This window comes from Cynocephalus volans, chromosome 17 (genome assembly GCF_027409185.1).
Source record: "Cynocephalus volans isolate mCynVol1 chromosome 17, mCynVol1.pri, whole genome shotgun sequence".
Taxonomy (NCBI): Eukaryota; Metazoa; Chordata; class Mammalia; order Dermoptera; family Cynocephalidae; genus Cynocephalus; species Cynocephalus volans.
Window position 1 is genome coordinate 15158953 of NC_084476.1, and position 13935 is coordinate 15172887.

Here is a 13935-nt window from a genome sequence, read left to right on the forward strand (position 1 = left end):
ATTGCGCATGCTCCGTCGCTGCAGTGGGGCAGAGCAGTGCGCCTGCGTGCCGCCGGCTGCGCAGGCGCAGGCGCTGGCGCTGTGTCGCCCTCCTTGGCGGTCAAAAGGGCTGTTCAAGGAGACGGGGCGACTAGGCTGAGGTCAACTCCTCGGGGTCGGGGCTACCGCCGTCATGCCGGGGATAGTGGAGCTGCCCACTCTGGAGGAGCTGGAAGTGCAGGAGGTGAGGATCGTCTGGACGACAGGCAAGCGGGGTATCGGGCTGCAGCTTTCCGGTCCTGGGCCCAGCCCTGCTTCGCCTCAGCGACCCTGGGCCCGCTTCCCTGTCCTCTGCCCCCCGACACATACACAGGTCGACCCCCGGACGTCCCCTCCACAGCTTTGGAAATCGCCTCCCCACCCTTCCTCTCGCATCCCGCAGTGGCTCTTGAGAGCCCCCCTCCCCCCACACAGCGACCTGCTTCTTCCGTGAATAATAGTGATAATTTTATTAAGCACCAACCAGGTCCCCTTTACTTCGTTTATGTCGCTTAGTCCTCAAACCTCCCTGCGAAGTGAGTATGAAAACCCAGGTGCGCACAGTCGAGGGAGAGAGACAGTCACCTTAGAGTAGTAGTATCGGTACAGAGTGCATTAGAGTGGAGCTCGAAAGTCGCAGGAAAAGATCATACTGCAGAGTGAATTTGCTAACAGCATGGGAGGGTGTCCGGTAACAGGACATCATTAAAGCATTCGTTTATTCAAGAGATATCACTTGACTAATTACCATGTGCACGTACACTGGAAAATAAGAGATATAGTCTCTGCTGTCATAGAGTTTATAATCTAATAGGGAGACAGACAGAGAGGAAGTTTCAGTACAGCGTAGAGAAGTAAAGGCACTATACTACTAGTGATAGCTAACATGGTCAAGTCTTTTCTGGAAGCCCGGCAGGATGCTAATTACTTTACATGCACTAATTCATCAACTTCTTCTAGCAGCACTGTAAGTTAGGATATAACTGGTCTTTCCGTGTTACAGAAAAGGAAATAGGCCCTGAGAGCAGAAGTGATTTGCCCAGGGTCACATAGCTAGTAAGTGATAGAGCTGTAATGGAAATCCAGGAATGATTTTAAAACACATGCTTTTAAACTACTATATTATGAGCAAAAGCTCAAAAGAATGAGAAGGCTCAGCAGAACCTTGTGTGTTGAGGGAGTCAAGTGCTGTTTGATGTGACCCTAGTGTTGGTGGGAACCAGCAGATGCTGAGCCTGGAGAGTTACCTTGGGCTAAGACAGGACTTTGAAGTGACTTCCACAAGGCCAGACCGAGCAGTTTGGACTTCATCGTGTAAGTGAAGTGGTGGGAAGAGTTGGAAGGTTTTCAGGCAGAGCAGTGTCATGGCAGGACTGGAGAGCAGAAAGAACAGGCTATATTGAAGGAGAGGGAAGGCAAGACTAAGAATTATGTGCCAGCGGTTATATACCAGCCACTGCGTTATGTGTTTTACCTTCATTACCTCATTTGATCTTCTTATATGCCTGTGAGAATCGCAGCTATTATTTTTCTCAGATGAAGAAATTATTGTCTATGTTCAAGGACTTTATAATAAAGTGACGTTTTCTGTGAGATGGGAGGAGGGGTGCTGCCATGGAGCCAGTCTCTTGGCCAGTCTCTTGTTTCTTGCCCCACCATATAGCTGGGTTAATCTTGAAGTGCTGTATTTTTTGTTGGAATTTTAATGTGGCTCAACAGACATCACATCCGATGTTCTGCTTCATGCAAGTGTTCTACATTTATAATCAATTTGCCTTTAGAGTTCACACAATTGAACTTAGAAACAGATAATTACATAAATAACTAAAATGCAAGAGAATGTACAACAGGTCTTCATGGACGGATTCGTATTATCTTTTTTATTTTTAGCTGCTTGTGAGTACGTGAATTCGAATCCTTGATCCTGGTATTATAACACCATGCTCTGACCAACTGAGCTAACTGGCCAGCCCTCTGTCGTCTTTTAATTTACATTTTCCATGAACTTTTTGAAGTACTCACGTATGATTAAATACTATGAAAGAGGGGCAGACATGGTTTAAGAATAGGATTTGAAATTAGAGCTAAATTCTAGGCCTAACTGCTCCCAGACACAGTTATTTTGTTTGTAAGATGAGGTGATTATAGTTGTAAAATTCTCTGAGGCTACAAAGAGAATGGAGAAAGCTCTTCTTGGTTATAATGTAAGATATAACTGAATGGCATTTATGGGCAGAGAGCTCTGTAAGTCAGAGTAGGAGCTGGGAAAAGGTAAGGAGATAAGAAAATGCAGGTGGCCAAAAATGGGTTCTGGGAACACCGAGTTTGGTGTTTTTTGGTTTTTGGGTTTTTTTGACCAGGAAGGGGATCATAACCCTCGGCACGGTGTTGTCCGCACCACACTCAGCCAGTGAGCGCACCAGCCATCCCTATATAGGATCCGAACCTGTAGCCTCGGCGCTACCAGTGCCGCACTCTGCCGAGTGAGCCACGGGATCGGCCCGAGTTTGGTGTTTTGAGAAAACAACAAATAGTCCCTTTTTGAAGTGTTGGGGATGGGAATGCTGAAAAGAGAGTTCAGGTCCAGAAGGCTTTGAATACCCTAGGAAGTTTAGGCTTTATTCTGTTAAGACTGAATCCTTTAAGGATTTGGTTGCTAATTTGTTTTAATAGCAGAGTAAAATAAGAGTTGTCATTTAGGAAGATCAGCAGCACTGTGAAGAATGGATTAAAGAGAGGAAAAGAATAGCAGGGAGACTAGTTCCAGTGGCTTTTAAAATAATTGTGGAAGATATCAATGACCCCAGCGTAATTGGTGACTGCGTACGGAGAGGAAAGAACAAGTAAAGATATCTAGAACTGATGATACTTAGCAATGGATTAGATATCAGAGGCAGGAAATGTTGAGGAATTAGTGTTAAGTTTGCAACCTGACAATAGGACTGGGGAAGCCAGAAGAAGGAGCAGGTTTGGGGAATGAGTTAAACACATTTTGGACCTCATTGACTTAGGAGTTATGACACATCCTCATGGAAAAAGTTGTTGGGAGCTTTGGTCCAGAAAGTCCTTGGACACATTGACAATTCTGAATAAAAATAAAAATAATAGCTAATATTTATGATGTACTTTCTATGTGCTAGGCACTGTTTTTAGTATTTTTATATGTATTAACTAATTTAATCCTGATAACAGTTCTGTAAAATAAGTACTATTATGCTCTGTTTTACATAAATTAAGGAAAATATAAGGCATGGTATAAATTAAGTACTATAAAAAGAGCGTGGCTTAAGGAAACAAGAGCAGGACTAAAAGATTGATTGGCTGTAGATGGTGACTCTCTGTGTCTTACTTTGCACACCTGCAGACTGCATAACCCTGCTGTGCAGTGAGGCTGTTGTGAGAATAAATGAGGAAGGATGTTGAAATTCTGTGTTGTTTGAGACAAAGAGAGCTGAATGAATTTGAGAGGGTATTCATGGTAAGCAGCTGTGAAAGGATGTTTCTCTTAGAATTCATCAATTTTAGTGAAGAAGCAGGTGAAGGGATATAGTGACATCTCAAGTTCTTTGCCACCTGAATGATGGTGATGTAATGGGAAAAGGCACAACTGGAGGTTATAATCTCTGGATTCTAGCTCTGGGGTTGCCGCTGACCTGCTGTGTCATCTTGAGCATGTCTCTATTTTCCTTCAGTTAGGAAATAGATTCACTGAGTGGGTCACATTCTTTATTTCCCTGTGACAAGGATGGTGTTTTACATGAGCAACAACATGGGTATACCTGATTTTAGTAAGACTTCCCACGTTTGTAGGGAAGTAAAGCAAATAATGCCAGAGATGTTTCTGGGCATGATACCAATTGGCATTTGAGTAATTAAATCAGCCATTTAAAGATATTTAAGGCATTTGACAAGTAAATATAGCTAACTTAATTTTTAAAATATATTAAGCTTTAAAAAATGTTTAGTGTTGATTTTTGTTCTCCCAGCTGTTCACAGGTTATGAAGCAAGCCAATGTGTACCATTCGATTAACCTAAATAATTTTATTTTGCAAAAACTTTAATACAACAACTTTACAGCTCATAAACATAAATTTATTAGAATCATCTCATGGCAGATTTCTCTTACATCGTAGCTTTACCTTTACTTTGATAATTATAAGAGTTGTAATGCTAGTGGGCTTAGTTATAACGTTATTCTCCTCTTCCTGTAGTGTATAGATGAATTACTCTCTTCATCTGTTCTTGCCTTTTATTAATAACTTAACCTAGCTGACTAAATTGTGTAAAAAATAAAATTATAGGCTATAAAAATTCTTAATTTTGCCAATCAAATTCATTAGTGTATTAAAGTGACAGACTAGATTTTATTCTAGAAATATGGTGGGTCAATTTCAGAAAATCTGTTACTGCTCTGTGTTACATTTGTAGAACAGTGAAAAAGAAGTCTGAAAACTTCAGTCTTTCCAGGTGAAGAACAACAACAGTAAAGCAAAACCAATTAGGATTAGAAAGAAACTTCCTTAATAAGGAATATCCAGATAATACCAACAGCAACTATAATACCAGACTGTAAAGTTTGGAAAAGGGCAAGATTGCCTATTGTCATTAATGTTCATCTGTATTGTCCTAGAGGGTTTGGTTAGAGCAATAAGATAGGAAAAGAGAATAAGAAGAAAAAAGATAAATATCAGAAAGTAAGGGAAACAGTTTTTATTTGTAGATGGTAGTTTTGTATCAAAAGTAACAGGAGTTTACTAGAGAGAATATGCAATGTACAAACAAGCAGTAAACAATTTGAAAGTCTAATAGAAAAAAATATTCTATTTAGATAGCATCAAAAATGCTAAAATACTGAGGAATTAACAAGAAATGTTCAAGGTCCTTATATGAAGGAAACTATAATTTTAGCTGAAGGACAGGAGTGGACTGAATATGAATAAATGGAGAGAATGCTATGTTCTGGATGAGAAGGCATAATTCATGTATTCTTAACTTTTTTGTGGCTATTGTATCCCCGCAGCCTGACAGAGAGTGAATGCTCAGCAGCTACTTGTGCTAGACACTACTTTGGGTGCTCTGTGTATGAAAGTAAACATTACATTTAATTTTAGCTTAGTTTAGGAAGAATTGACATCTTTACAGTATTGGATCTCTGCTGAAAACAAAATCCCTTCCCTCTTGGAGCTTATATTCTGCTGGTCACACGTAGACCACATGAGTGATCACTGATGCCAGCTGATATAAGATAATTAAGGAAAGGCTCTCTAAGGACATAAAATTTGAGTAGAGACCCAATATTATAAAAAAGTGCCCATTCCCCCTTAGTATATAACTAAATTCAATGCAATTCGAATGCAAGTTATTGGGACGGGTTGTTCATCTGAAAGAAAGCCAAGATGATTTTGAAAAGGAAGAATGAGGAGGATGGTTCTCCTAGATAACAAAATGTTCTGTTCAGTTATAGCAATTAAAACATTGTGGTGTCGCTATAGTTGTGATTTTTAAAAGTTCACGGGTTTTACTTTATAAGTCTTTACTATGCTTTGTTATTAGTAATGACTTGCTGGATTAGATGCTCTTTCTGATTCCTTCCAATCTAATGTCTTCTGTGACTCTCTAGTCCTCTTTTATGTATTTTTGTACTATTAATTTTATTCCTTGAGTGGGAACTCAGCAAAGCTCCCCAGAGTTGATTCCTCCCCTGCATCCGAGAAGCCCCCGTCCTCCTCCACAGCTTCATTCACTCTGTCATAAATATCTAATGGTTCTGTTAGGGCTGCCATTTCTTCATCTCTGAAATGAGGATAGTAATATCGACTTAATGAGATTATTGTAAAGGTAAAAAAAAATGTGTAAGTGAAAGAGTTTTGTGATCTCTAAAGCACTGTAGATTGGAAAGAATTATTTTGGCAACCTCCTGTCTTTCATTTTCCTGGTAAAATCAGAACAGTGCTGTCTTGTGCTTCTTCTGTTTTGACCAGCATGAGGTAAAGTTGTGGTCTCTCTCCCGTTGTTCCTTTTCCAGGTGAAAGTCAGTTCTTCTGTGCTTAAAGCTGCAGCCCATCACTATGGAGCTCAGTGTGATAAGCCCAACAAGGAGTTCATGCTCTGCCGCTGGGAAGAGAAAGATCCAAGGAGGTGCTTAGAGGAAGGCAAGCTGGTCAACAAGTGTGCTTTGGACTTCTTTAGGTAAATATCTTTTGGTATCAATGCCTATCTGGTTGAAATATCAAGGTATTCTTAAATGAAAAAGTGAATGTCCAGCTAATTAAATGGAAGGATAATTTTAGTAAGAAGTACATAGACTTTGAAATCAGAGAGACCAAGGTAGACACTCAATTGATGATAGTTATTTTTGGTTTTTTTTATTGTCTGAGATTCTTTAATCTCCATTAATTTCTGTTTCCAAATTGTAAAATAATACCTATCTTATACAGTGTTGCTGCGAAAAATATGGAAAGGCACATTAAAAACAACTCATCACAGTGCTCTTTAGCAGGCATTCACTAGATGGTTATTATTACTACAGAACACACAATTATGATGGAAAGAAAAGTGTGTTCAGAGCCATATTTTTAGGTAGGCCACTATGCTTCATACTTAAGTAAAAAATCCAAATTGTGTAATTGTAGAAAAACATTTTAACAACGATATTAGTCAGAAGTCTATAAAGTTGAGTCAGAAACTCAACTCAAAGTGTGTTGGCTATTGTAACTGTAAAGTCCAGAAATAGGCCTGGCATCAGGCAAGGCTGGATTCAAAGGCTTAAATAACTTTACACTACTTGTCTTTTTGCCTCTCCTCTTCTTCCCACAGTCTCTTAGTTCTACTTTCCTCTGTTGACCTCATTTTCAGAGACTCTTTCCTTGCTTTAGCAAAACTGTCTACATCAAGCTGCTATTCTACTTGCTTAGCAAACTTTGATAAAGAATGCCATTTCTCCAGTAGTAAGAGCAGAGGTCCCTGGACTGAGCCTGATTGTCCTGGCTGGCTGACTTCATGTGCATATCCTTGAACCAGTTGTGTTCCAGTACATAAAATTCCTCTGATTGGTTAGGCCTGAAGTGGAGAGTAGACTTAGTTTCATCCAAACCACATTGCTGAGAGACAGGGAGAGTGTATTAGTACATTTTCTGTTGTTCATAACAGAATACCTAACACTGGATAATTTAAAAGAAAATGAAATTTATTTCCAATAGTTTTGGACGCTGGAAAGTCCAAGATCCAGGGGGCATATTTAGTGAGGGCCTTCTTGGTGGGTACTCTCTACAGAGTCCAGTGGCAATGCAGGGTGTCACATAGCGAGCACTGAGCAAGAGCACTTTTTACATGCTTTCCTCCTCTCTCTGTCAAGCCCCAACTCTAGTCTCTGATAACCCATTAAGCCATTAATCCACTAATGGATTAATCTACTAAAGATAGCATAGTCCTCCCAATCCAATCACCTATTAAAGGCCCTGTCTTTCAAATACCATATTGAGTTCCAACATGAGCTTTGAAGAGGACAGATATTCAAACTGTAGCAGAAGAGTTGTTTCCCAAAGGAAGATTAGAAGGGTGTTACAGAAGAATGGGTAATGACTGCTGGCTTAGGCAAAACCCACGGATGTCCACTATGGTGACGTTAGAGGAAAAAAACAAATACCTTAGCACAATGGATGCTTTCCTTCTTGCTTCTGCTGTCTTTGTCCATATGCAGATATTTTTATGGCTATAGTCATAGTACATGTACATTTAAAAATTTATTTTTTACTTGAAACTGTTGGAAACATTCTTTCAAGTTGCTATATAGACTTTACGGTCATCATTTTTAATGGCTATATAATATTCCGTCAGTAGATGACCACTTCTTGTTACTGAGCATCAGTGTTGATTTTAGTTTTTAATTGTTTTATGTAAATCTGCAGTGATTGCCTTTGTGTATAGATCTTTTATTAATCCCTTGGCTTAAATTTCCCAGCAGTGAGATTATTCTTTAAAAGGCTTTGAACATTATTAATAGCTCTTGAACTTTATTGCTTTTTTTTTTTTAAGCAGGGTCAATTTATGCTGTCCTCAGTGCTGTATCCTTGTATGCATATTATTCAAATATTTGATAGGTACAAACTGCTATTTTATTATGCTTGAATTTGCAGTGATTTCATTGCTCCCAAGGTTGAATATGTGTGTTTGTTTATTTTAAAATGTTTGTTTTCTGAGAAAACTTTGGCAAAGCCTTTTTCCCTTGGCCCCAAAATAGTACCTTTTAAATGGGAGATCTTTGGACTTCACAAATTCCCAAGGTGCCTGCCTCTCTGAGAGGATTTTCTCACTGCTGATGTTGCTGGCTGTAGGCATTAGTAGATAATTATTAGCTGTGGGTAACAGGGTCCAGAAGAGGAATCTATACTACTAGAGTGGGGGTTTTCAGCTCTTCTGCTACAGCATTTTGGAGGAAAACACAACTGTCATTGGAAATGGTAGCTTTCTATCAGAGTGATTCTCAAGTAGAGGTTAGGTGCAGTTATGTATAGAACACCTGGAAGGGTACATAAGCAACTGGTGACATTGGTGGACTCGTAGGAGGAAAACTGAGTATTTGGAGGAAAGTATATTTTTCACTATGTACTTCCTTTGACCACCTCTGAGATTTTTCCTTCCTAAACCATGTTAAACAAGATTCATGTGTTGAGAATGTAGCTAGGTTCCTGAAATATAGCAGGTAAGCATTTTGTAATTATTGTTCCATTGTGGTAAGGAGATGAATAGAATTTCTTATGCTACCTCAACTATGGCTTATACATAAAATAATGGTATTTTATTCTTGCTTGAATTTGCATTTATTTTATTATTAGCAGGGTTGAATGATAATATAGGGGAATTTTACAAATAACTGATGCTTATATACACAGGTTACATTTTCTTCAGCCATTTTTGATGGCCAAAAAATGACCCTGCTTTTTAACAGAGAGAACCAAATATAGTTTAACTTCTTTTGTGATTACAAGGATTAATCTCTATTTTTGTTCAGTGCATTAATAGAACAAAGACCTTGAGCTTTTGAGGAGTGGAGGGCAGTTTGCCTCTACACTGAATGATCCCAGGATCTTCTGCGTGTTAGTTTGTGTGTTTGCTTCTTATAATTCTGTCTTCTTCTTTGCCATTGTCACCTCTGACATCTGTCAGCACGCGCATCTCTGATTAGGGCTCCTCCTCTTCTAAGTTTGCTAAGCTTATACTCTTTTAAATTGGATGTAAAGAAAAGAATAAATAGGTGCCAAGTGAGGAGTTCCCCTCTGAGTAAAGTACATGTGCCTTAGGCCAGTCTTTTCTTTTTTTCTACATAAAGAAATTAGGTTTTGTTTCTCAGAAATTCATTTTGTTTACTTATTGACCCTCACTGTGAGGATCTTCAAGTTGTCTTGTGAGGTAAGAGTATTTACTCCCATACCTTTCAAAAAGCAAGGCTATGTATTTGAGATCTGTACCTCTTTTTTTTCCACTTTTCTGTTTTTCATTGTTTTGCAAAGAGCTACAGCTAACCTAGTGCTCTTTTCCAGGCAGATAAAGTTTCACTGTGCAGAACCTTTTACCGAATATTGGACCTGCATTGATTTTTCCGGCCTGCAGACATTTCGTCACTGTCGCAAACAGCAGGCAAAGTTTGATGAGTGTGTGCTGGACAAACTGGGCTGGGTGCGGCCTGACCTGGGAGAACTGTCAAAGGTAAAAAAGGCTCTTGCTGGAGGTCTCACTCTCTGATTCAGGGGTGGGGTAAAGGCAGGAGGTGGTCAGAAAAGGGTCTCTGTAAGTACAGATGGGATGTGAGAAATCCAAATTTACCAAACAGATTATTTAAGGAGTGATTTTACGCAATCCAGAAAGGAATTCATTTTTTAATAGAACTATTCCTTTAAATAGATCTTCCAGAATATGCTGATTTGTTTTTGGTTAATTAGCTAATTGAAGATCAGAAAGGTGTAAAGGAGGATAAACAAAATGTTAGTGAAACACTGTCAGTTGGAAAAATCATTGAAATTATTATGGAATTTAGTGAGGAAAAAGGATCTGGGTTATGCCAGATTTTTCAGGAACATACCTAAGAGTTAAAAAGTATATGCCTGTAGTTTAAAAAGTGTGTTTTCCTACTCTTTCTCCTATATTTCCTATTTTAGTTGTGATAGCACCATCTGTTGAAACATCAGAGCTAGAAACACAAATGGCTTTATTCTTTATTCCCTACTCTTTCTTACTCCATACAGTCATCAGTTCCTGTATATTAGCATCTCCTGGAATATTTTTAGAATCCTCTCACTGTCCTCACTGCTGTTATCTTATTCTTGGACAGGAGTTTTTAACCTGGGCTACATGAATTTCTGGGATGGGAGAGTAAATCAATTGGGCTTTTAGAAGATAGTGTGCATTCTCTGAAATTGAAGAATTTAGAATAAAATTATATCTTCGCAATAGGAGTGATCCATGTGGAAAATAAATCATATATCACATTCTTTTTAAAACCCTTTCAGGGACTCTCTGTTGCTTGCAAGATAAAGCATGCTCTCCAGGGACTCTCATCTTTGCATGTCATGGCATGCAAAGCCCTTTATGATCTGATCCATCCTTGCTTCTTCAGCCTAAGCACCTGCCATTCCCTCTGGGGCAGCATAGGTAGTGAGACATGGAAGAAACTCAGGTTTAAATGGAGACAGACAGTAGATTTGAATCTTGATTCCACTGCCTAATTGCTATAGGATCTTGAGCAAATTGCTTAATATTCCCGATCCTATTGTGTCTATAAAATGGTGCCAGGAATAATCCCTATTTTTCTGTGAAGTTCACATCAGAGAGCCTATGTGAATTCTCAGTACAGTGCCTGGGCACATAAGTCCACAATTAATGTTAGTTCCCTTCCTTTTGTATATAGCATCTGTGAATAGTTGAGTCATAAACTTGGTGTCCTAAGAGGAGGAATAAGCAATATTGTTTTGTTTTGTTTTGTTTTTGTATCTGGCATGATTATCTTTTCTTCAAAGACCTTTTGATGCACTGAACAAATTATTTACATAGTTACGTAGTTGGTCATTCTAAGTTGAAAAGTGGAATTTAAACATTTAACAAATAAACCTACCTTCTCATATTTCTGACTCTCATGAAAGGAGTATTAACAAGTCATGATATTAAGCATATTTATTTCTGAATCTTTGTATTAACATTAAAAGAAATCCTGTAAAGTAAAAAAGTATTGTTGTCTTAACTCTTCTCAAAAGTGTATTTCTTTAAGAGGATTATCAGTTTAGTTATAGTTAAATTCGGTTCCATATCTCTTTCTAGAAAGGGGATAATCTACTGCATAAAGCCTAACTTTTAGCTTCATTCACTTTTGCAATCTGTTCCCACTGGATTGTCCTTTCCTCCTGCATTCCCCTGGTGAATTCCTACTCGTCTGGTCTCAGCTCAGATGTCATCATGTTCTTTGAAGTTTCTGACTTTCCTAGGAAGAATTGCCCTCTCTCCTCCATAATCCCATCATCCCGATAATATTAAAAATAACCTTTGAAGCACCCACTGTATATACATAAGGTACTTTATGTGTATTATCCTACTTCATCCCTGTAACCTGGTGAGCTACTAATAGTCCCATTTTACATCTGGGAAACTGAAGGTGAAGTAGGCTACCCAAACTCATTTACCTAGTAGTTAGAGTAGTTAGTTTGACCACATGCCTCTTCTCCTTTTCTTTTTTGGGAATGGTGCAGAAGAGGAAGTTGCTTTTTTGTTCTTTTCTCAATAATTTGTCCTTTAAAGGGGTTCTTTATTACTTTAAGTTTGAAAAACGTTTTTCTAGATTTTATTTCATAAGTATCTTGGATTCCTTAAAGGAGCTTCAAATGCCAGCTGGGGGCATTTGGAATTACTCTCATAGGCAGTAAGGAACCATTAGTGATCTCTGCTTATGACAGGGAGATGAGAAAACTGTTTTAAAAGCAAGCAAAATCCACTCTGGAATTGAAGACTTGGGCTCTAGCTCCAGCTCTGACATGACCGTGTGTATTTCTCATAGGCAAGTGAAGCTCCCTGGTCTTCATCTGTGAACTAGAGATAATAATGCCCTATATGGTAGTTGTATATCTGAAAGCTCTGTTCACAATAAATGGTTTCTGAGTTTACACATCTAGGAAGATTGATGTGGTCATATTATACAGGGTGGCTTAGAGTTCAGACCATTAGAGCAACAATCAGAAGACTGTTAATAACTGTGGCCTTATGTCTTCCCATTTATCTGGGCCTGCAATGAGAACACTTTTTGCTGGCTTTCCAGTTGAGATTCTTGTGACCATCAGGGGATAATGTGAGTGTAAATATCTCCCATCTCTCTTCCTGTTGCAGTTCAGTACTTCATCTCCTCTGGCCTGTTGGCTCAGCTCCCCTTCTCTGGTCTCCCCTCTCTCCAATCCAGCTTCCACATTTTCTGGCCTATGGGTGTGGTTTAGTTACTCCTCTGCATTAGGGGTACCTACTGCCATCAGTTTAAGATTCAAACATCTTTGCATCTAATGCAATATCCTTTATCATATGGCTCCTGTCTACCAGTGTAGTGTGTTATTTAAAAGTGCAGGATGTGAAGTAAGCTCTGTGTTCTTCTTAGCTAGGTGGCCTCAGTGAACCTCTGTAAAATGACCTCATAGCAGTGTGAGATTGGAATGGAATGATGTGCTCAGCATCGTTTCTAACAACAATATGTGCTTAGTTAGGTGCTTCATCTCCCTCCGCTCTTGATGCAGCCTTTGCTTCAACCATTCTAAAGACAGGCCTGTCTTCATGTGTACTGTTGGTTTACTTGGAATGTCTTTTCCTTCCTAATCTTCTTGGCTGGCTCCTGCTGATCCTTTACAATTAAGCTAAATGTTACCTCCTCAGAAATAGTCCAAGCTCCTAGCCTTCAGGATGGGTTAGATGTGCAGAGTCCTTGCTCCTATAGCATGCAGTTCATATCTCCATAATGGTAGTTGGGTAACATGGTAATTAGGAGGTCCTTGGTGGATATTCTTGTCTGTTAGGGATAACTAGACTGTGAGCCCCTTGAGGACAGTGTATGTCTTGTTCCTTTCCATATCCCTAACTTCAACCACGTAGCATGACATAAAGCAGGCTTTCATAAGTGTTTATTAAAGGGTTAAGTGAACCTGAACGTGATTTGCTGGAGCAGTTGGAGCAGCAGGAGCAGAGAGGAGGCACGTTCATAGACTTCCAACCTGACTTTCAACTTTGCTTCTTACTCTTCACCCTTCCCAGGTCACCAAAGTGAAAACAGATCGACCTTTACCGGAGAACCCCTACCACTCAAGACCAAGACCAGAGCCCAACCCTGAGATAGAAGGAGATCTGAAGCCTGCCAGATATGGCAGCCGCTTTTTTTTCTGGACCATGTAAAGATGGGTCCGTGGCCCACAAGCAGTCATGTGTCCAGACAACAGCTGATGAAAACGCCTGTGCGGTGGGCATCGACCGATAGTGTGTTCTTTCCGGCATCACAAACATTAACAAAAAAGTTACTTTATGTGACTTGGCAGTTATTCTATACCGTTTCCTGTCCATTAAAAATTTTAAAGGAAACAGTTGTGTTTTATTATGTTTAATGTAACCTTTTGGCCTTTAAAGATGACTTCCCTTGCTTTTTCTTCTTGTGGTCCTGCCTGTTCCTCTCACATTGCTTTAAGTAGGCATTCACCAGTGTGGTGCGGGAGCCACATTAGATCATGGAGAAATGACTGTGTAAAGGAAAGGCTTTGTTACGAGACAGCTCCTAGGGGTGTGTCTGTGTTCACACATTTTGAAGACTCAACTCTCTTCGCATCCAGCATCTCAGGCAAATAAATTTCCCTGAAGGTCATACAAGGGAAGCGTCCCAGATAGAAGTGAAGAAACTTCGAGCCTTG

The 13935-nt window shown here is 39.4% G+C and overlaps 1 protein-coding gene across 1 annotated transcript; it reads left to right on the top strand.

Annotated features, from left to right (window-relative positions):
• Window positions 1-36: 36 nt before the first annotated feature.
• NDUFA8 (NADH:ubiquinone oxidoreductase subunit A8) lies at window positions 37-13612 on the top strand. The gene is made up of 4 exons (XM_063082514.1): window positions 37-223; window positions 6045-6208; window positions 9559-9724; window positions 13292-13612. The coding sequence occupies exons 1-4, from the start codon at window positions 173-175 to the stop codon at window positions 13427-13429; spliced, it is 519 nt and encodes a 172-aa protein (XP_062938584.1). The 5' UTR covers window positions 37-172; the 3' UTR covers window positions 13430-13612.
• Window positions 13613-13935: the final 323 nt, after the last annotated feature.